Source organism: Amia ocellicauda, chromosome 16 (genome assembly GCF_036373705.1).
Source record: "Amia ocellicauda isolate fAmiCal2 chromosome 16, fAmiCal2.hap1, whole genome shotgun sequence".
Classification (NCBI taxonomy): domain Eukaryota; kingdom Metazoa; phylum Chordata; class Actinopteri; order Amiiformes; family Amiidae; genus Amia; species Amia ocellicauda.
The window spans coordinates 14,544,167-14,568,167 of NC_089865.1; the positions used below are offsets into that span (position 1 = coordinate 14,544,167).

The 24,001-nt window shown below is 35.3% G+C and overlaps 1 protein-coding gene across 1 annotated transcript in view; it reads left to right on the forward strand.

The window, feature by feature from the left end:
* The window catches only part of ccdc141 (coiled-coil domain containing 141), a 36,487-nt gene that overhangs the window by 3,709 nt on the left and 8,777 nt on the right, over window positions 1–24,001 (forward strand). Inside the window, exons 3-25 of the mRNA XM_066687873.1 lie at window positions 524–715; window positions 3,138–3,246; window positions 3,902–4,155; window positions 5,267–5,386; window positions 6,716–6,910; window positions 8,316–8,488; window positions 8,668–8,809; window positions 9,338–9,457; window positions 9,862–10,053; window positions 10,169–10,345; window positions 11,019–11,198; window positions 11,801–11,926; window positions 12,170–12,358; window positions 12,678–12,839; window positions 12,928–13,077; window positions 16,332–16,472; window positions 16,713–16,910; window positions 18,382–18,565; window positions 18,704–18,816; window positions 19,260–19,346; window positions 19,514–20,062; window positions 20,397–21,334; window positions 22,011–22,183. Of these exons, the coding sequence (XP_066543970.1) occupies window positions 524–715; window positions 3,138–3,246; window positions 3,902–4,155; window positions 5,267–5,386; window positions 6,716–6,910; window positions 8,316–8,488; window positions 8,668–8,809; window positions 9,338–9,457; window positions 9,862–10,053; window positions 10,169–10,345; window positions 11,019–11,198; window positions 11,801–11,926; window positions 12,170–12,358; window positions 12,678–12,839; window positions 12,928–13,077; window positions 16,332–16,472; window positions 16,713–16,910; window positions 18,382–18,565; window positions 18,704–18,816; window positions 19,260–19,346; window positions 19,514–20,062; window positions 20,397–21,334; window positions 22,011–22,183 (4,864 nt within the window). The remainder of the gene's footprint in view (window positions 1–523; window positions 716–3,137; window positions 3,247–3,901; window positions 4,156–5,266; window positions 5,387–6,715; window positions 6,911–8,315; window positions 8,489–8,667; window positions 8,810–9,337; window positions 9,458–9,861; window positions 10,054–10,168; window positions 10,346–11,018; window positions 11,199–11,800; window positions 11,927–12,169; window positions 12,359–12,677; window positions 12,840–12,927; window positions 13,078–16,331; window positions 16,473–16,712; window positions 16,911–18,381; window positions 18,566–18,703; window positions 18,817–19,259; window positions 19,347–19,513; window positions 20,063–20,396; window positions 21,335–22,010; window positions 22,184–24,001) is intronic.

A 24,001-nucleotide genomic window follows, 5' to 3' on the forward strand; every position in this document is an offset into this window, starting at 1 on the left:
TTTGACTTTCTGAAAAGAAAATGCCACCAAAGAATAATCTCTGCTGTATTTTACACTCATTCGTTCATTTATTCTTTCTCTCTTTTTAATTTAATTCTTATTGTCACCTTTATGTTTTATGTTATAGCCATAAATTAAGCTAACATTTGTGTTGGTTTTCAATGGATAACTGTCCTGCATAAGCTAATACTTTGTGTAGTTCATTACTTCAATAACATCCCCTGGTGACCCCAGAGATGCATGGAATATATATGCATTTATTTGTCTGTGTCTATGTGATATTCTTTTTTCATTACTGTATGTGAATACCCCTTAGCTTAACAGTTCAGCTTCCAATATTGAACATGCAAATTCAAATGGTAAAATTGTTAAAATGAAAGATTTCTCCAATTATTTTGATTAATTTAGTATCTACATAGTTTTGTGATTAATGCTATACATGTCAGCTAAGACTTTATTGAAGTTAAAGTCTGCATGAAGTACTGCATCTTGCCATTCATGTAGTGTACCTTTTGCTTATTAGAAACATGAGACAGGTGTGTGGGGCCTGTTGGAGGAAGCTGACAAGACAGCAGAGGAAAATGAGAATGATAAAGACATATATGATGCTATGGCAAAGACCCTCAGTGTAGCTTGGAGTGCTTTAACTGACCACCTGGAGAAGCGCAGGGTCCTCTTACATCTGGCCTCAGAGTTCTTTGACATCGCTTTGGAGGTAAGCACTTGTGCACTTACTGCCTATATATACCACCAGATTTATTGTTTGACACATGCGCTGTTGATACAAATAATATTTACTTATTTAATCTGTGTAGCTAAAGCCTGAGTGTACACCAGCATTTTCTTTCTAAATCAAATTAACTAATTAATTTAACCTTTGCGTAATGTACCAAATGGCTATAACTTCTGTTTGCATAGTATTTATGAATTTTAAGATGTGCAAGTAATATTCTTGCCTTACTTTAATGTTTGTTTATATATTGTTTAATGGTAGTTCTGCCAGAGGAGTATTTCCTGTCATTGCTCATGATTTCTTCACTGATAAGGAAGTATGATTACAATTTTACAAATCGGTGAGTCTGGAAATGGGGTTCCCTTTATCAACTGAGTGTTGAAGCGAGCAGCGGTCTCCTGTGCTGTGTGGAACAGGAGAGGAATGACGTTGATACGGTTGAGTCCATCTTCTGAGATGATATATAGATTAGATTGTACTACAGAGTCTTAAAGCATAATCTCTCATCAGTCTTTAAGGTTGATAGCAGGATCAAGGTTTCTTCTACTGCTGGCAGTAGGATGACTGTTACTAATGATATAATGGATTTCCTTTGCAGTTAATGGAAGTACAAGTCTACTAACTTAACCACAACTGCTATCTTCAGTTAGTTTCAATTTCATTTGGAATTATCCAAGATTCAAGTTCACTTATTTTGCAGATATTCATACCGACTTTCCTGTTGGAGCTCATTTTCATTATATACTGGTAAAACTAATTCATCCACATACTGCTTTTTCTTACAGGATCAAACAATAACTCAAGTACATCACAATTTTAAATAATCATAACAAACAGTATGAACCATAGTGTGGAAGCTCTGAGAAGAAACCACCTTCTGGAGGACACTTTTGAATGTCTTATTTGAGCTAATCTTGATATTAAACAACATCTCTGTGTTTAGTTGTACTGACAGAAATTTTTGTTTGTTGATGTTGTTTTTTGTTTCTTTATTTGGTTGTATTTTGTTTTGTTGTGATCATTTTCCAAAGCTCAATCCTGTCCTTGAACGGGTTAACATCTCAAAGCACAGATGAGGCAAAGGGAAAGGTAAATTGTCCATCCAAGCTCCAGTGTTTCACCTACGCCAGCTTGTGTAGAAGCCTCTGAAATTTTTCATGCTGACGGAAGCTTGATGAAATGTTAATAACGGAGAACATCAAAGCCACAGAAAGTAGGCTCTGTGAAACAACAAACTTGGCTTGGAAAATCTGCTGGAGTTGACATAAGAATACCTTTGGCTAATTGGCTTTTTATCTAGAGGGTTTCATCTCTTCCCATCTTTGCTAATGAGTTGAGCACTTGCTGTATTCAAGAAGCCCTCCATAACCTGCTGAAACATAGATACTACTTTCATGTTTTCAATACTATGTAATAGCTAGGTATTAATGTCAGCATGCTTTGGTTCAAACAGTATTGTATACACAGAGAAAAGCAAATATTCTGTGCTGCAGGGAGGGAAGATAAGTTTATGATAATAATAATAACTTTATTTATATAGCACTTATCGAGTGCAAGGCACAAAGTGCTGCACAATCAATAAAAAACAACAACAGATTAAAACAAAGATATGTAAGGAAATACAAATATTAAAAAAGGACTAGGTGCCATCAGAAAGTACATATAAAATGTTAAACAATAAAGATAATGAAAATAGCGGAGGAAGACAGATGCAGTAGATAAAAGAAAAAATAATGCAATAAAAAAAACTACTGTTTTTAACAGTTTCATACATTTGGAAATGCAAGTGTTAAAAAATATGAGTTTTGAGTTGCAATTTAAAAACATAGACCGACTCAGAGGATCTAACGTTAAAAGGTAAACTGTTCAAAAGTCCCTGGCTTAAAAATCCCTGGCCAGAGGATCTGAGTGGTTTTGTAATCTTATAGGGAGTTAGTATCTCAGCAATGTAGGAAGGTGCCAGACCATGCAATTCTTTATGTGATTAGTACAATTTTAAAATCAATTCTAAAATTAACTGGCAACCAGTGTAGAGAGGCTAGTACTGGGATAATGTGTGTGGAAGTTTTGGTCCTATTCAGTAATATAGCAGCAGAATTGTGAACTGGAGCCGGGCCAATTTATGACTATTTTGGCCTGATTGTATGTGATGTTCCATATTTACCTCCTGGAATGAAAGAAACAATATTGACAATCATCTTACAAAAATCAAATATAGATAGATACTTTGTAGTGTAAAGATTTCAGGGGTAGCAGCTATGACAGGGACTCAAACCCCGTTTTCCCATGTCGCAGTACAGCAGTCTTACCACATCACTACACTACCCTCTGGCATGCTACAATAGTTACATTGGTTGTGCCATAACCTATACATTAATTGATCTATTTATTTATTTTATTGTAGTTTGCCATAAAAATAGACGAAGCAGAAGAATTCCAGCGTCACACACAGGAGTTTCACAGCGCTGATGGCTTGAAGGAGTGTCTTCAGAAGCACACGAATATGAAAAAAGGCAAGTAGGCCATGTGAGTGGCATCTCTTCATGAACTTTTCAATAGACCTTGCAAAAGTAGGCTTTTAAAATGGCCTTTAAGTTTGTAGCAGAACAATACTTGTTTTAATATCCTTTCAGGAAACTCTTTCCTTCAATGACATATTCAATTTTGATTATAATAAATCAAATGAAGCTTAGCCAGCCAGTAAAGTGGGTCCTGGAGTCTCTTAAGGCATGGTGATCATGAGGTATCTCAAATAGAAATGTCTATCAGGAACTAATGCGTGTGCACTTCACAGCATATTGACAATGTCCTGGAATAATGGAATGTGTTGTCAGCAAACTGAAAGGAATCATTTCCATAAACGCTTTTATGGGTTAGGTCAGGGCTGTATGTGGTTGGTGTCTTTCAAGGGCTTGCAGATGGCATGTTGCCAGAAGCTTTATCGTTGTATAAGGTCATCACTTTGCTATATTTATATTTTTGGCTCCTGTCTCTTTGTTCTTATCTCACTGTGAGCAACACTTCTTTCCTGTTTATAGCCTGTTAAATAACATAAAGTGTAAATAATGAACTGGGTGATTTCAAAGCAATATTGTTTTTGAGCTGAGTAATGGCAGGGTTCATAATTCTCTTTGACAGTCCTTAACATGTATGTTTAAACTCTTACAGTTCTTTTAGAAAAATCACTGGCTCTTTTAAACAAAAGCCAGGAGCTTCTGGACTTCATCAAAACCTTTCGAGTGGATGATCCGATGATAAACGAGGATGCATGGCGTGGGGCTCGCAGCAGCTACTTGAAGGTGGAGAACCTGATGGAGATGCTTCAGGACAGACGCAGACAGGTGGACGAGCTGATGAAACGGCAGCATCTTGACCTAGAACATATTCTTAACATCTGTCACTGGGACCAACAGGAACAGGAAGTGAGTCTGAATGTGTGTGTTATTGGAATATATGCAATGTATGGGTGAGGAGAAATACTTCTGTAATCTCACACCTCTACATCTACAATTTAAACGTGGTGATGCAGAAAAATAAGAATACAAGAACTATCTATACACATATATTTAGGTTCTTTTTTGTAGTAAAGAGTATTCATATTTCCTTAATATCCAAATTATTCTTTATCCTTTATACTTACAAATGTCATCGTTCTGAGTGGAAGGTATTGGGCTGTTGCAAAATCCTGGTGGTGTTATCAGCCGTGGAACAGACACAGAGGAGTGAGCGAAATGCTGGCAACAGTAACAATTGAAGTGAAAAGAGAAACACAAAATAATTTCCTTGATTTATGATACAAAGTCCAGGAAAGGGCTGTCAGCTGATTGATTTTCAACACTTTTCAAGGTTTTCCTCAGTGTCTTTCCTCTCTTTGCTCACTGAGGGGAAATAGAGAAGCAAGTTAAATAAAAGGACACACAGGTGCAGCTGCTCTACAATCACCTGATTGCAGGCAGAGCAGTGACTGAGTATCCTCAGAGCAGCCCTGTCTGCACCCTGTCACAGCTGCTTATGTGATGCATCAAGGTTAAAGCATTTTTTAATGGTGTACTACACTGTGCTTACCTGAGCTTATGGCTTTTCTGCTGTGCAAACAAAGAAAAGCCCTGCTTACATGAGGTTATTGTTTTAAAGTAGGCTGTGTCTTTCTGTTTGCTTCTTTCACAATAATATCATATCCCCCGGTGGTTTAATATACTGTTGGCGTGTGGAAAAGAAATCACACGGTTGAACTTTGATCTGATATAGCCTTAGCTTCCTAAAGATTGAGAGGGTTAAATTGATCAACACCATGTTATGGGACTGTACCTTTTTCTAATTGCTGATTTCTTTACATATTATTTATTTGGCATATGCCTTTATACAAAGTAATATTGAACATCACAATTGCATTAGTGTATTCCCTGCCATCCTCAATCTTCTTGTAATGCTACCTTATTCATAAATGTTCTGATTCTCATAAAATGCATGTTAGTTATTATATTTTAAAATCTGAAAATGTCTTTATTGTCCTCTCTATATTACTTTTTCTAGGTAACTCGCTGGTTTAAGGAAAATGCTGAAAAGTACTTTGAAAAATATCAGCTCGGTTCAACTCTCTCGGAAAACGAAGAGCTTCTTCAAGAGCACAAAGAATTTGAGTTAAAAGCTCAGGTAAGATGTCTGACATCGAAGGTAACGGTTTTCACATGGATGAGGATTTGTAGTTTTGAAAGTATCTTAAAAGCAAAAAGGAAATCCCACTGGCAAATGGGGCTCAAATGGGATGGAGAATGTTCATTAATAAATAATGGATAAGTAAAAGAATCACTTTTAATGAAAGAAGCCAAGACCCAGACCAAATCAAACCTTCAGTCCATCCGCCAACCAAAGCAAACACGGTACTTGATGGCTTTCAAACACTGTGCCTGATGGTTCATCACTTTCTCTACAAGGTCCTTTAAGTAATGTACATTAAAAGAGAGGCATTACTTTAAATTTCGTTGAGGCTTTATTTGTTTTTTGTATAATTGTATTTAAACTGCAATTTTCTAGTTCGTTTCATGCTGTTAATTACAGCCACTTCTACCTTTGCTGTAAGGTATTAAAGATTTTTTTGTTTTTATTGGTTTAGTTTGCTGAACACATTTAATTTAAATTAATGTTCTTGTTATGCATAAAATAAACAAAGTTCAATTTTAATTCAGACAAAAAAGTATTTTGAAAAATACAGATGAAGAATGTCTTGGCTCCCTTGACACTCACATTGCTGCTGTGTGGGCTTTTAAGTTATAAAACAATTTATTTAAAAAAAAAAGATATCAGCTTTACATTTTCTCATAATTTGGAGTACTTTACGTTCTCCTTGATGATTTTAAATCCAGGCTCCCGTGTAAGGTTGGCATCTTCGCTCGATTTCTCGCATCCTCTTCTCTAATTTAGTTTTCAATCTTTGCATGCAGGTGCTGAATAAATTCTCCTCATTAATATAGTCTCCTAAATTAAAGCTCATCTGTATCTTGGTTTTCAAAGCCTATGTTACGAACATAATATCCCATAATTAAAACCAGGCCTATCACATTGGATAAAGCAAATGGATTCATGGCTTTAGGCTTTGTGTGTGATGTGATCTCTAAATTCTACAATGAGAAGCAGACATATTAGAAATGTGGGTTGTGGCATTAAGTGATAGATGAAATGCTGCAAAATCTGATTTAAAGGCCTAGGAACTAGAAATGTGTTTTGTCTTGAAATAGCAAGTGAATGCAACATAAAACATAATGTTTTTTAGTTTAAAAAATGTATACACAATGTAAACAATAAACAGCTTGAGCTCCACAGTTTTCATCTGTTGCTTGGGAAGAGTTTACAGACCCTTGAGAGTGTTATGATGATTCATTATTGCAAGGTGCTTTAATTCACTCACAGAAATATTTTAAGACATATTTCCACTCCCACATCTTCTGGGTATACATTATTAAATTCACCAAATTGCATTCGCAGGACTGGATCTCTTCTGTTCAGAGGCTGATGGCACAAGCCTCTGAAATTCTGATGGCAGAAGAACATACAGAAAAGGAGCCCATGTTGGACCGCAGTCAGAAATTAAAAGCAATTCACGAGGAGTTTTGGCACCTAATGCTGGAGCGACGAGCACACCTACATGAAGTGAATGCATTTTTCAGGAGTGCCAACAAGGTAGATGTTCGTACAGGGGCCATCCAGCTTGTAATGCATCCTATTGTAACTTAGTCTTTATTTACCATATTTCCAGTATTGTTTATATCTCGGTGTAGAAAAAAAACAAAAAAAACTTTAAAGATACATAGGCTATAATTTAACTATAATTGCTAAAACTACACATTTTCATGATATACTGGTAAAACAAATTCATCCATGTATTGCTTTTTTTAGAGGTTAAAACAATTACTCAGGTATACCACCAGTTTAAATCATCATAACAAACAGCATGAACAATAGTGAGGAAGTTTTATAATTGGCCAAAATGTCAGACCTGAACATTCAAAGTTCACTTTTTTTTTTTTTTTTAGAAAACTAGCAAACAAATATTCAAAACTGTCAATCTATGTTTATGCTTCACAATACCACTGTGCCTGATTAGTTTTGATGTTTCATTCCAATTGTTTTTCAAAAGCTGGAGCGCTACTACTATTACTGTTACTATTAATAATAATAATAATCATAATAATAATATCTATCAATCATGCTTGCCTAAGCCAGCTTGAATGGAATAGCTTTTTACCTTGCATGTTTTATGAGAACACTGCCATCTTGTGTAGCTTAACATTATAGCACTAACTGGATCATTGGTTCAGGGATTTAAAATGGCTGTAGCCATTTAATGTTTGTATAATTGCATCATAGTAGAGCACGTAGGATTCAGGGATTCATGATGTTGGCCAAACCGTTAGCAATAACAATAACAAGTTATTCTAAATTGTATTTATAACATTTTTCCATCCACAATATGTGGAATATTTCCTCAGACTAGTGCTTGAAATATAAAGCCACTTGTAGACAAGGTTTAAAAGGAATCATATAATTAAACTAACAAACAAACAAACGTATCTCTAACTAAGTAAATGGAAAATGTACAACCATTTAAAAATGTTTAAAATAAGCTATGGAGCTCTGTATATGGCAAATGAAAAATTGAAAATATTTTCTATCATTGTGTCATGTGCTAAGATGTCTCACAGAACCCTGTTAATGACACATAGCCAACACTGTCTTCAGCACAGCATCAGAAGAAAAACTGAAAAGCACTTGCATCCCTCATGGTTTGAATGTTTATTTTTCATCATTATACAGTAGAGTAGGTAGGAGCAGTAGCCAAGTGATATGGAATCCAAGCTGAACATCGGAGAACAAAACCGCTGATCTAATTCGAGCTTTAAATGACCAGCAATGTGGACTCGTGTTGACTCATCTTTTTAACAAGAATCTGTTCAGAACTTCAACAATCACACAAATTTCATCTAATTCAGAAAACCTGCTGTTGAATTTCATGTTAAATAGTGAAAAGAAGGGGAAAAAATACCTACATGAGAACAGACCAATGTGTTATTTTCTAAACCAACAGGCTTTTGATGTCCTGGGGGGCATTGAGACCCGCATCCAGGGGCTGAAGTCCCAATGTCTAAGTTTGCCTGAGTTAGCCAGGAAGCACGAGGAGCTGCAGAGGAGCGTTAAGGAAGCGGCTGCAGAGCCTCTTCAGAGGGGGCAAGTCTTTCTCAACAAAGTCAGCGCTCAGAGGTGAATTTTAATTTGTATTGTAATGCACTATTGCCCATCAATCCTAAACAAGCAATCTGATGAAGTCAGAGCTATACCAGCATATGATGTGTATGAACTTGCTATACTGGAATTCTAAGATACTTATTATTTTGCTTTCTAAAGCTTTCTTACAATTCTTGGTACTATTCTTCTTGCAGGATTCCAGTAAATGGAGTCCAGAGGATGCTAGGCTTTATCCAGGACAGGGTGGAGCAACTCAACGGTCAGTGTCATGCCCATAAAGAACTCGCAGTAAAGAGGCAGCAACTTGTAACACCCTTTGAAGATCTTGTGGACAAGGTACAAATATAATTTCCCAGCTACATATAATTATTTCCACCATGGTGCTTTTCAATTTATGAAGTACTGAATATAATCAATTGTACTCCTCGGCTATCTTTTATAATTAATTGTTTGTGCGCGGAAGGTTACCTGAGAAACACATTTATCGCTGAAGCCAGTTGTCTTTAAAAGGTGCTTTGAAATCTAAAGGATTTGGAAGTGAAATTCTTCAGAAATCAATATGTTCCTGTATATTTTCCAATATAGATTCCTAGTAAGTCCTAATTCGTTCAGTCTTTATTCATGGAAGTGATAGGTCATATGTTTAATAGAAAAGACTATTATAATCCAATTGCATTTAATCAGGGGTTGACATAATTTTAATACTAAGTGGTATTATTAAAGTAATATAATGCAATCCCTTGGGCTTACTATACTTTCTAAAGTATATGCTTGATTAGATCATATCTTAAATTCAGTTTAAAATGAATTCTGCTTTTTGAAGTAGTAATTTTAATAGTGTTAAATGTAAGTTTATCTTTGTAGGTGTCAGCCTGGGTACAGAACTGCAGCACTTATCTTTCCAGCAACTTGGAGCCGGGGTCAGTCCTGGCGGTGTCTGAAGATGTGCTAAACAAACACTTGGATCTTTTGTCTCAAGCACAGGTGACGCTTTGGAACATGAATCTGTGAAAGCTCAACTAAAAATTGTTACAGGGTAGTACACCAATACATTCGAGGAGGGGTTGAAGTCAGATAAGGCTTCCCCAGCTTGTCTGTGAACCCAACATGTTAACAGTCAGAGCTGCTAGTCTTTCTTATAAAGTGATGTCTGTGCTGTTTGTTCAGTGGACTTGTAAAAAACAAGTACTTTACAGCACAGATTTGAGAAGACTGTGTGTCTTTCTTATCTCTGTTCGTATAAAGGTCATACCAGTGTGCTCCGTTGATTAACAATTGTTGATTTTAATTTTTACAGTTTTACATAATGTTTTTACGACCTATTGAGTGACTGCAGAATAATGGTAAAATATACTTTATTAATTTTGCAATGTTTGTATTTATTTCAGGCAGTAGCAAATGAGTTAGCAGCAATTGCAGGAATCATAAAAGAACTCAAGCAATTTGAGTCTCCGGAAGTTACAGAATTTTCAAATAAATCATGCTTACTGAACGAAGAACTGAAAACACATACCAGAAACATTAGCGCCCGAGTGGAAACCTTGAAAGCCTACGTAGCTTTCTTAAGGTCTGCAAAAGAGGTAATGCCATATTTAATTCAAATTTCCCATAATTCATGTATGAACTCTGTGCCATAATGAACTCTAAGTCATGCAGTAATTACATTACATTACATATATATTTCTATTTGTACAGATTGATGAACAGATGCAAAGATTGCAGGAGTTCTACACATTGAAGCCCGTTGAAGAAGACCACGATGAGAATGATCTTTCTGTGAAGGAAACTGCTGATGCCAATTGGCAGTCTCTGCTGGAGAAGTTTCTCACTGTTCAAGACCTGGGAAACACTTTTATCAGTTCATCCACTATGGTAACTAGGAGAGAGGTGTTTATACCCAGTAATGACTATGGTGCATGGATTTAAAACATGGAAACCTGGTGGAATTAAAACAAAATGACCCATGGAATAATGTAGAGTATGGGTTCATTTCATGAGTGAGAGGATAGAAGATCGACAAGATAACAGACATACCAGTGCCATTATCAGACACATTTCTGCCTAAAAAGGCTTTATTTCACTGCGTGTTCAAGCAATGTAGTGTGACTGTCATTTTAATTCTAAAAATAGCTGAACAAATTTATCTGCTACACCATTGGGATGATTTGCCTGAGGCTGATGAAATTACTCTCACTGACATCTGCTGCTAAAATACATAAAACATTTTACTTGTTTTATATATATGTATATAGATATACTGTATATGTTATATATATCTGTATATATCAACTAACATTTTATTCCCATCATATGGTTGGAAAAATGGGTCATACCTTAACAGGGGACAATGAACTCCCTGGCAGTTGTTAAGTTACTTATAAATCCTATTAAGGTTTCTAAATCCCAAACCACTATCGGTCTTGTTTCTCTTTGGCAGATCTATCCTCCTTCTCTAACGCTGACAGTATTTATTTATTTATATACGTATTAAGTGCTGCAAATGATGTGAGTTCCCCTGATGCACATGTTTTTAAATGATCTTTAGGTCAGCGAGAGCTTGACCCTCAATGTCAAGACTGCCATGACTGTTGTAGAAAAGATAACTGAGGATCTGAATAAGAAGAAGAGTCTCCTCACAGATCTCTGGACCACTTGGCAGCTTCATGTCAACCAAATGCAATCTGTTAAAAAGCAGTGGAAGAAATTTAAAGAGCAACTGAAAAAGGTAAGAAAACCAGCTAGAGTGCTTGATTTTAAAATAAAAATCCTTATGGGTGAAACATGTATGTAGATCTGTTCAATCTTCAAATGCTAATTGTGCAATTTAATAAATACATTCAGTATGGTTTGAAACATTATTCACCGCAAATGCAGACCTGTTTTCACCTCGATGATAAAGGCTATGGAACCTGAGAGGAGATTCGCTGAAACAACCCTCTTCATTTGTGTTGTTACAGGAATGAAAGAGAGAGATTTTTGTATTTTTTTTTTTTTTACTTTTAATTCAAAGCCCTTTGCCTTACTTAGAATGAATAATATTCATGCCTTCCCCTTCCCCTTTTTAGCAAGGCATAGATAGATCTTTTGGTTAAATGGATAAGGGCGTCTGCCAAGAAAAAAATAAAATAAATAAATAAATAAATAAATAAATAAATAAATAATAATAATAATAATAATAACAATAATAATAATAATAATAATAAAATGGATACTTCATAGGAAAAAATAAACACTGCTTCATATATAACGTAAAGAGATCTATTGCAGTCCATGACATAAGTCGAAAATTAATTTTGATTATTGTTTGTGTCTTTTTCTTGTACTAAGACAGTGCAAGATCTAAAGACGGTAGAGGATACACTAGCCCCAGCCTCCAAGGTTGATTTGGGGAGTGACCTTCTGGCTGTCACCAAGCTGCAAGACAGATTCAGCCTTGCAAAACCCCAGTTTCTGGTGAGCCAGCTAACTTTTTGTAATGTACTTTACATTTCCTCACTGTCCTCAGCTGCCTTGCCTGATTTTTGTATATGAAACTGAATGCAGGGTACTCAGCTTTAGTCTGTGTCTTTTTTTTTTATGGTGCATTCCAGGTAATTGTAAATGCAGAGAGAAAGGTTGCCAACAAAGATAGCATCTGCATGTGGCTAGTTTAACTTACAGTACAAACATCTTGCTCTTTACTTTTCCTTTTCTTAGCAACTGAATGCTGAGGTGGAATACATGGTGAAGATTTCAGAGTTATTGGCTTTAAAAGGAATTCCCATAAGTGAGAAGAATGAAAAAATAGCAGAACTTCTGCACCTGCACCAAAGAGTAAAAGATAAATTTAAGGAATATGAAGCAGTACTAAACATGGCAGTCAAATTTCACCAGCTTTTTGATGAGGTAAACTTCCTGCTATATTTAAAAAATGTGCGATCCAAGGTCATGTATTAGTGAGTGACATAGAAAAGAAATGTATACCAGAGAAGTAAGTTTGGCAGATCTAAAAGTTGTAGTTGTGACTATGAAGGCTGTATAATTTTTTGGTTTTGATTATGGGGTCTTTTGAAATCAGATCATTTTAGTTTTAGGAAGTGTAATGGAAGTGATTTTTAGTTATTCAGTGGGAACTTTGTTTTACAAGTCTAGAAGATTTCTATGGGGATAATATTGTTCAATATTGTTTCTGAATGTCAAACCTGTAAATAAGTATTTATTCCAGTTGGAGAATCTATTGGCGTCAGAACCAGTGACTGCGTTCCCTGACATCAGTCAAGCAAAGATGCAGCTCACACAACACCAGGAGAGACAAAGTCACATTCGACATCTCTACAAACTGTCCATTGCTTTAGGAATGGATATATCCACTTTGGTGCAGCACTCGGTGAGAAATGTGTTCATGCTCAGTCTTAGGTTCTGTATGAGTCAGGTTGGGCAGTAACTCGTTTATTTTTTCCTATTTCCATTAACAGCAAGCTCTCGGCTTCTCTGTGCAGCAGCTACAGGCAAAGCTGGCAAAACTTGAGCGTGGTAGTGTGAACTGGAGTGCAGAAGCTGACAAGTGTGAGGAAAACCTTGTGAGCAATGTGCATTATTGTGCTTTCAAGGAGGAGATAAGTGAGGTATGTTTGTTGTAATACATTTTGACAAAATGTTAGTGTAAATATACTCCTTCTGTCAACTTTGAATACCAATTTATTTAAATAATACTATTATAATTATAATGTATGCAACTGTCATTATTATTCTAGGCTCCAATAGGCACAACCAAGAGAACAGTCTTTCAAATTATAAATTGAGCTAGCTAGGAAAAATGCCCTGGCTTTGTATTGCCTTTCTTCTCAGCACACTTTGTTAATATTCCAGAGCAATTAATTATTGGCAGGTTTCAAAGGTTATTCCACAGTGAGTTGAACAAGATCTATTTTCTGCTACATTGCTTGTCTTATTGTCTCCTCATAAGATTAGATGGCCTTTTTAAATGTAGTCCATAGACTACCATTTATCTTCCAAGTTTCCCTTGTTCACAGAATCTACTACCATCTGTCATTTGTCATTCCCAGAAAGAAAGGAGATTCCATTTATTTTATTCCAACACCAGCAGTGTGAATACAGTAGATGTAGCCCTGAATGCAACCATTCTCCTAAGAGTGTTTGAACCCATTTAATCTGAATGAATAGTGATTACCTGTACTATGGTGAGAAACTGCAGTTAAGCAAGCTGTTGTTTACATAACGTACAGGATAAACTGTCCTATATCTTTATATCAACACATTTATCTCTGCCTCCCTCTAGAGGGTATATAATAACATTGCACCAGAGTTAAAATTGATAGGAACACTTAAAACCCCATTAGGAATGCTTCTGGGGTTTACGGTTCAAGATTGACATTAAAGCAAATAGCTATAATATGTAATGGTTTGATTTATTTTCAAACAGTGTAGTAGTAATCCAGACAAATCTTTTCATCGGGAATGGCCTTGTTATGACAATTATGATCATATTTCTAGACCAGAATGCACTATTAACCCCCTAATTTACTACCCTCTGAATTATATTTGATTTGAGTTTTTTTTTTTTAAATTATTTATTGTATATCCGTAAATATTTCTAACCGCTTTCCTAAAGCTGTTAATTACATTTATCGATTTCATATTTTTAAAGGTGTTAGAAAGATACTCGTACAATAAATATACAAAGCCGCAGAAATAACAGATAACAATTTAAAAGGACAAGTCGTATTTAAGTCAAATTCTGTATATATATATATATATATATATATATATATATATGAAAAAAAAAAAATACCACTGCACATTTTTCTTAAATCAGCATCTCTACATGTATGGCAGCCATTCCATTCCATTCATATTTTTATGTGGAATTTGGGAGAAATGTTGTCAGTAGTTTATTGAATAAAACAAAAATGTTAATTTTACCCAAACACACACCTATAAATAGTTAAACCAGAGAAACTGATAATTTTGCAGTGGTCTCTTAATTTTTTACAGAGCTGTACACACACACACACATATATATATATATATATGCAGACCAATGCATTTTAAACCTATGCACAATAGAGGGCACTACATTTTAGGTTTACATAATCTTGACTAGGACCCTAAGGACACGTCATGTAGAACACATTTAACAGGCTGGTGAGTTACTGAGAACATAGGTCTCTGTTAGTTTTGGGAAAATGAGTCATAATGCAGGACTAATGGGAAAATGAGTCATGATGCAGGACTAGGGCTAATCAAAATGCATGTTCCCCACAAGCACACACTTTAAAACATAAATGCTGATTATGTCCTTTACTGAAACTTCTACTTATACAACAGAATTACACTAGAGCATTTTGCATTTGCGTTTGTTTTCTTATCAAAGTGTTTGAGGCTTAAACTCTGTAACACTGTGTACCTTCCCTAAGCCTCCAGTAGCCATTTGTTTCTGATGACATGCAAATGCTTCCTGTAGCACCTTCATGATTATGCATAAGTAAACACGTTGACATTTAAGCTTCTCCAGAGCTTAGCCAGTTGCTGCCGCTTATCATTTAGTGTGAGCTACAATTTTCATCTGAAAGAGCTTGTACGTTATTATGTGTATCACATAAAAATGCAATTTGCAAAACAATCTGCTCTTCTGGCCATTAGCATAGCTCTTTCTAAAATATGTTACGTATTCAATTAAACAACTTACAATATAGAAAGAAAAAATCCTCTAACTCATTTAGAAATAATCTTTGTTGAAAGGTTTGGTCTCGAAAACAACTCGACACTTATTAGCATTAGCAATTAAATAAAAATGCTGATGTCTTTTTCATTCTGGAATGCTAGAATTCACCAATCTGTGAAAAGAAAGGAGAACAGTTTCAAGTAATCTCTCTGTAAAACACGGTTAAGGATGAGAATGCCACTAAAGTAATAAAGAAGGCATTTCATCCGTGGCTTGCCAACTTTATTACTGCGGGAAATTCTCGGTACTTAGTCTGAGAACCCCACCTTTGCGAGTTAATGATAGGTCAGATAAAGTTAGGCACAGCTGCTTGTGTAATTGCTCAGACAGTTGAGACAAGGCACTGAGCATGTGGTAGAATCCAAGCAATCCTACGGGACATTGGCCATAAAGTTCGCTTTGTATTTCAGATGGTGTGTTCTGCCTTTCAGTTACCTTTTAATACACATTATACTGCATCAGTTTCGTTTCCCTGTACTGAGCCGAACAAACACGTTGCTGATAAGGCTCCAGAATTAGAAAATGGAAGCCTGGCAGCAGCTGTCTTTTTATGACACACGAGCTGTCCTCTTGGAGACACGATCCCATTGCAAATGCCCTGCTGCCATGCAGAAATGGCCCTGCTTTATAAATCATGAGCAGTATTCAAGAACAAGCTATTAAGTCTACCAAAATAAATCCTTCCTAATGCATGTAGAAGTGGCTAACCGCTGTGAGGAATGAACATTTTAAAATAGTAATTTTTACCTAACTGTACCCCAGGCATCAGCCACCTAACAATACAGTTGGAAACATGTTTTATTACATTTTGGAATGCCAATAATCATTTCACAAAGTTGTTTTTAAAACTGCAGGTCACAATCAATTGATATGTACTTAGGTTATAAAACAAATTTACCCATAACCAGTATTTCTATCCTCCTACAAACTTACTTAGAAACACTCAATTGTATTTAAATTACATGTCCAATGTGTTGTGAATCATTACCTAAAGCAACGAGTTTTCATGTTTTCATTTGAAAAAGTAGTTAACACCACACCCCCACCCCTATTATTAATCCAATAATAAAGGTACTATGTAAGTAGTAATAAGAATGAATATGTGTATGATTAATCATATCATTTTTATTCTAGCTAAAAGAGTCATTTAAGGACCTCAAGAAGAAATTCAACAACTTGAAATTCAATTATATGAAGAAAAATGACAAAGCAAGGAACTTAAAAGCTGTCAAAAACCAGATCCAACAGATAGAAATATACGCTGAAAAAATCCAGGTAAGGAAAAGTGATAAATTATTCATTTAAATTGAAACCTAAATAGTTTAGTGTCAGTCATGCTAAAGTAGACGACATTATTGTATATTATACCCCTTTACCTGCATCAGCTTTCAAGTTATGTGCATTGCATTTTGTAACAGAACCACTGAATCATGAAGGTTGTAAAACAAATCTTTTTTTACCGTGTGTCTAGCTACTGTATGTGCCATTTCTTTTCATTTTTTTTTTTTTTTTTAGATGTTGAGAAAGAAAATACACAACTTTACATCAAAGGTTTCTGCTAGTACAGAAACACATCTAGTGGGAAGCAGCACTAGTGAAATTGAGGAAGCTGTGAATGAACTCCAGCAACAGGTGAATGATTTTGACAAGACGGTAGATGAATACAAGCAGAACCTTGACATGACTGTGCGACTACAACAAACTATGGAGGAGGTATGTTGCAAAGCAGGAATCAATACATGTATAAATATACAAGAAAAACTGTGTAAATGTGTAGGATATACATACTATGAGAAAGTTTAGAATATCCACCAGTTTGTTCAAATATATTTTATTCTTCCTGTTTTTAAATCATAATGACAATAGCTTAATTAATCTCAAGCTGAATAATATGTTGTGACCTTTTAAATGTTGAAATTCACATTCTAATCAGAACACACCACCATAGAAAACATAACCATATCATACCAAAATCAGATCCACATACTGAAACGTCTATGACCCCACAACGATTTGTGACTAAGACAAATGCAGACTTCAGGCACTTGTTTTATCTTAGGGTTACAATAAATAAAAAAAACTTAAAAGGTTTGTCTACTGAAATGGATCCTTAGGAATCTGACTGAAATGTCTTTGCAAATACAGCCACATTTTTACCCAGAGCATTCTAGAGTCTACTTATACGGTCCCAGATAACACAATTCCCGGTTGGCTCTTCTCTCCTAAGTCCTCTGATTGATGTGGAACGTCTGCTGTGGCTGAATCGGTTATTTGTTCTACAATGCTGCACTGTTTATTTTTAGTAACAACCATTGTTCAGTCTCTCCCGTGTGTCTTACAAGTATGGCTGGTATTTTTTTCAAGTGGCAGTGCATAGTTAGGCCTTTTTATAATGTCACCACAGACTTGAAAAAGAATATCAATTACTTAAAAAAAAAAAAAAAGTTCTGTACTTCGACTATTTTCACCTTTGTAATTTTATGGGAATCACATCAACAAAATATTACGCTGGCACAAAGCAATGGCCTGAAGCAATCAACACAGTTGTGAAAGTATTTACTGAGCAGTTACTTATGTGCCATTACTTTTTTCAATTTTCAGTTTATTTATCAGCAGCATATTTATTTATTCGGAATCAAATGGTTTAAATCTTAAAAGTATAGCCTTGCATCTCTTAATTTACAAAATTCAGCAGGGAGATGCAACTGTGTAGTCTTTCTGGTAAGCTTTGTTACATTATCACAAAAGGCCAATGATTCATAAATTTGATTCTATCATTTTCTGAATATATTTTGCAGGATATATCTTAACCCATCAAATTGTTTTCCAGCAGTTGTTTTACGAAAAATCATAAACTTTGAACTTTCAAATGCATTAGATAGTAAAGTAGTTTTACTTTATCAATATAGGAGACCTTCATTTTAATATCCTAGTCTTTTACTATGGCAATTTCTCAAAATATAATACAATTTAATAAACAGAAAGTTGCTCAATTATATGTTTTTTGTAACTGTGTAACTGTCTATCACTATATTATTAGGGATCTGTAATAACCAAAGTTAATTGCTTCAATGGGAAGTTTAATATTTTTTGTAGATGGTTAGCACAAAACATAGTTGTTATGGTGTCACGAATATTTCCACAATTATACATTTTGTTTATTTTCTCTACATCTTTGCTTAAGTATCAGTTTTGGTGTGATGAAGCAAGTGCCACCATTGTGCGAGTTGGGAAATATTCTTCAGAGTGCAAAACCAGAGAGGCAGTGGGGATCCTCTACAAGCAATTTGAAAAGTTTGTCTGGCCTACAGTACCACAGCAAGAGGAAAGAATTAACCAAATCACTGAGCTGGCTGTACGATTACATGGTGAGAACTAAACAAATTACTTATGTAATACATTTATTGTGATGATTGATTTTTTCATTTTCTTGTGTATGAAAGTTTTGCTTTAATAAACAATTAAAAAAATATATATATATATGAATTTATTTATTTGTAACATAGGGCCGGAAGAAGGAAAGAAGTTTATTGAGAAAACTGTTACTAAACATAATGAAATCCTGGACTCTATAAAGGAATTATGTAATGGCTTAAGAGATCTTGAAGCCAAACTACAGGTAGGTAATGGAATGCTGTATCAAATGTTTTGTAAGTCAACATGGATCAGGGCATCTGCCAATAAATAAATAAATAAATAAATAAATAAATAATAATAATAATAATAATAATAATAATGATTAATTGAGTCTGATGATGTTTTGAGTCTGAATGTTGATTTATGTATTTAATTTTTTTAATTTTTTTTTATTTGACAAAGTTTACCAAAAGTTTTTCTTTATTTGGCAAAGATCGAGAACTAAGAGGTGCAGAGAAACTTGAAAGTGGATGGATACAAACCAAATTGCTTTAGCTTGCATAAAGTAATAAGAATGTGAATAACAGTTGATTTTGTCTTGAAATAAGTCATCCATAAGCAACATTTATATACATTATTTATATATAATGATGATCTATGATCATGGAAGGAGTTTTTCATTGCTGTGTGGCAAATGCTTTTCAGGCTGAAGTATTAAACAATCTATCCGAACCAAAGGAACCTGATAAAAAGTCCACATCTGAAAAAGGAGAAGGAGAATCCATAGAAAAGGTAAATCTCTCCTCAATCACTGAAATCACTTAATTCTATGTATTTTATTAATATGTTGCATTCATTTGTTTAGCAGAAAAAAATAATATGTATTGACTGTGGTTGTTGTAATACTCTAACACAATAATTCTGAAGACCGTGGTTCATGCTTTATGCTTTATATACAGATGGAGTCTTGCAGCAAGTCATTTCCTTCTGATAAGACTGAAGCTGGATGTGAAATCAGCTCTAAACCTGAGCATGATGTCCCTGTACACAGATCAACAAAGAAATCAGAAATAAGGAAAACCAGGAGTCAAGAGCTGCTTGAGAACATCACAGATGATCGCACAGATTTGCCTCAGACCAGATCTTTCACTCAAGAAGCTCACTCTGAAAAAAGCACAACTGAGAAACACAGCAACACAGCAACTGAGAAGGGTCTTTGGACACCAGACAGGAGGGGGCTACAGCACGCACTGTATTCCTGTACACAAACCTTTCATCTCTCGAGTTCCTCCACTGAAAGGGAGAGAAAGACAAATGTACTCCATCAGACAGAAAGCAGACAGCAGGGCACCCCATCCCCAGCTAACCATGTGGCTTCAGCCTCTTTAGACTTTTCTAGCATTCATAAACCATTTCAGAGCAAGGAGGAAGCAGGTTATGCCCACGATACTGGAATCGCGAAAGATCAGCTCGGTAGTTGTTCTCAGGCATCAGCTATACATAACCAGGTAAGCTTTTTTCCTCTTCTCTGTATTGAGTGATCCTTATGGTCATTTAATAAACATTATTTAAATGAAGCAGTTTAAGCTGTGTGTAGGTTTATAGGTCATGAGTATATTTGGGTGAGGGTTAACATTCGAGAAATGTAATCTTAAGAAAACATACTATTTAATATTGCATTTTATTATATATTATTACTATTAAGCAATTTACCAGAGACCTTATCTAAGCAAGTGAATATCCACATATAAATTGTATATAAATATTTGGATGTGTGTAAATATAATGTTAACGTGTATATGTATGAATTAAATTAATAATTTTTAATTATTATTTTAACAGGTAAAATTGGAAGACTTGGTACGGAGTGAACAGTCACTTTCAATTGGTGACGATTTCTTCTCCCAGGAAACAAGAAATCTGCTTCCTGCCACCACAGAGGGCAGTGTCCTGGCCGAGGCAGACCTGCAGAATGAGTTTCTCACAGAGGAATCCCTCTCTATAGATGAATATGAGTGCACGTCACCTGATGATATGTCTTTACCCCCACTTTCTGAGACACCTGAATCCAACATCCTTCACTCTGAAACTGATCTTGACGATGGCTTCTGCCTCAGCTCCCACAGTTTGCATGTCAACCCGTACAGTCAACAGTCACACTCACAACTCGGCAATAACAGAATGACTGACAGTTTTGATTACTTTGCACCTGTTGCCGCTGCTGATACTCTAAACCAGAGGCGAGAGTGGGTTTCTAGTCAGAATGAAGGCTATCCTTCTCCCACTGGGAGCTTGAACCCTAAATTTAGGTCGGAATCATCCTCTTTTGTTCGCAGCCCCTTGACAGTGCCTGCTCCCAGCATTGTGTGCAACACACTGTCTAGCATACTGAAAAGTAAACCTGGCAATGAGTCTTTGGTTTGCGGGGCTGTTAGTGAATGCCATGAGACCCTGTTTGCTGTGCATGAGAGTTTTACAGAGATGCAAGAATGTTTGCCTGATGCCAACCAAAGCACGGGAAAGAAAAGTGGTATGCATGCTTCACCTTGCCCAGTAACAACAGATCTCCTGGCTCATAAATCAGACTGTGACCCAGGCCTATGCAAGCCAACTTCCATTCGAGAAGAGATCAGGCTTACATCGGGGAACAGAGCCATGAGCAACTTAGCTGGCCAGGGCCCTAACTTCTCCAAACTGTTGTCTAACTCTACTGTAAAGGAAGGTTCTCCTGTGACCTTGGAAGTAGAAGTATCTGGATTTCCCGAGCCTACTTTAACATGGTGGGTAGCCTACAATAAATCAGAATAAAATTAAATAAAATCTGTTCGCCAATTTTAAATGTACTTTGAGAACTTGCCAACATGACACTAAACACATATAGATAGACTCTATATCTATTTAAAATGGATCTTAAATACATAATTAAAAAATGTTTTTTAAAAACAAAAATCACACAAAGTGTTCTCCTAAGTATTTTTAGATAAATGCCATATTTACGCCTTCAATTTCAAAGCTCTTAGAAAGCATCTTATTGGTGCTGGCATAGAAGATACATTTAAAAAAAAGAAAAAGAAAGATAAGTTATACAAAGTACAATACAAAATTTAAAAGTGTCCGCACAAAGGCAAGATTTCAATAATGCATGGAAATGTTTTTGTACAGATAGTATTACAGATCCTCAATATAATTATTTATGTTAACATACTGTCTTTTCTCACTCCTACTAAAGTTAATATTACTTTATTTAATTCTAACTAACAAGATGTTTTGTTGACTTTCATTAGTAATATCCATAATTTGATTAAGAGCTTGTTTTTTATAAAATAATAATACCAATGCTTACTAAATAATCCATTAGTACTATCTGTAATGTTTTTATTGTGCTGTTATAATTCCATTTGATGCTTTTATTTTGTAATTTAATTGTGTGACTTGAAAATTCACTTTTTGCTTTAGGTACAGGAATGGACAGAAACTGACCAATGATGAACACATAGAACTTTCACAAAAAGAAGGCAAACACAGTCTTTTCATTCAGAAGGTCACAGATATCGATGCTGGCCTCTATGTAGTTCGTGCCAAAAATTCTAGCGGTACTCTCTCTTCTAGTGCAATCCTGCAGGTCGAAGGTAACTGGCAACTGAATTGCACACACACTGTTAGACCTGACTGGTTCACATGCTTTGGCACTTTTTGCGTGGTTCTGTGGCTAATGTATTTAATGTTAACATAGTTAATGTAATTTCTCACCATTGTACATGTTCAGCTTTTCACCCTAGATGTGGATTTCTCTGTGAAAGAGATGCACTGTGCACAAAATAACCATGCTGTTGACCATGTATTTGTAACGACACTTTGTGATATTCTTGTAACATGATTGAATCCTCAGCCCTGATGTGTTACATAATCTATTTCTAATTGTTTTAGTGTATTCATAGTGCTCAATTGACTTTATTATTACAGCGTTGTTGGCATAATTGAATGGAATACAATACTCTGCCCTTGATTAGCTATGGAAATTTGAGGCATTTTCAATATTTTATATAGAAATCCTGATACCAAAAGGAATGTGAATGATCAAGTATTGTATTTGGCTCATACAGAATAAATCAATATATATATATATATATATATATATATATATATATATATATATATATATATATGTACATTAAAATACAAAATAGCCTACAGAAGTGTTTTATACTCAAACTAAACTAACAGACACTTTTAAAACTTACTGGGAAAAATATACTAAAGAATAATACATGAAAAGTTAGGGCACAAGTGAACCGTTGTGATGTAAGGTTTACTGTCTTGGAAGGTTCGAAATGTCTTCCAAACGTTCGAAGGTTTGTCACGTGACAATGACATCGCAAAAGGCGGAAGCTGTAAGAGAAGATTTGAATAGCACGGAGGAACAACCGATCTCTGGGATAATTTGACCAGCGTATGTTTACATTATTATGCATCATCAGTATTAGTATTAATATATACAGGAAAATACATACCTTAAGGGAGTTTTGTTATTATAGTTAAACAAACTGTAGGGTGACCAGCAATCCCGGAAATCACGGGATAGTCTTTTGAAAAATCGATCACATCATGCTGCTGTTTTGCCGGGGGCTGGACAGGTAGTGTGACCTCCGGTTTATCGTTAAAGTACGTCTTTTCTGTTGCTGTTGTGGGGTCGCGCAATGTTCCCCAAATGAGATCATGTGGTCCTGAACTTCATATAGACTGTCACCCAACTGTTACGGTTACTGTGTTCTGGTGAATTTCAGTATAGTTGTTTTTTATTTTTTATTTTACTGAACACCGGGGCCTATTCATGAAGGTTTTACATCGATTCTCTATTTCCGGTATTGATTAAAATACAAATGAAAGTTAACATGCATTACATTACCGCCCATAGTTTATTACGAGAAAGGTGCTCTTTTACTGCAAGGTTCAAATCAAATGCCTGTACATAAACCGTGTGCTTGTGAAAAGAAATAAAAAACATGATTACTGTTCGAGATTTTAAACTATAAGGGGATGTTTTGTTTATATCGATTACCTGCAAAAAAAAAAATGATTTTCAAGCAAAACTATACATTAGTAGGTAATGTAACATCATCTATATATTATTATGCAACTTACCACCAACAAAGCTTCAAACTTGTGAAGGGACAATTGAACCTTCAGGACAGCCCTGGCAAGGTTTGATCATAAAATATAGAAATATGAACACCACTGTTGAGTACAATAAGATTAAGCTACTAGAAATATTCTATATTAATGTGTTAATAAGGGATACATGTTTTAAGCGGAGACATCTTATTTTAGCAATGGTGTTTCATTACTTTCCTGACAAATCATAGTACTATCCTAATGTTTGAACAATATTGTACAGTATTTGCAATAATATTGCTGATCGGAAATTCTCAGTAGCGCACATATGTATG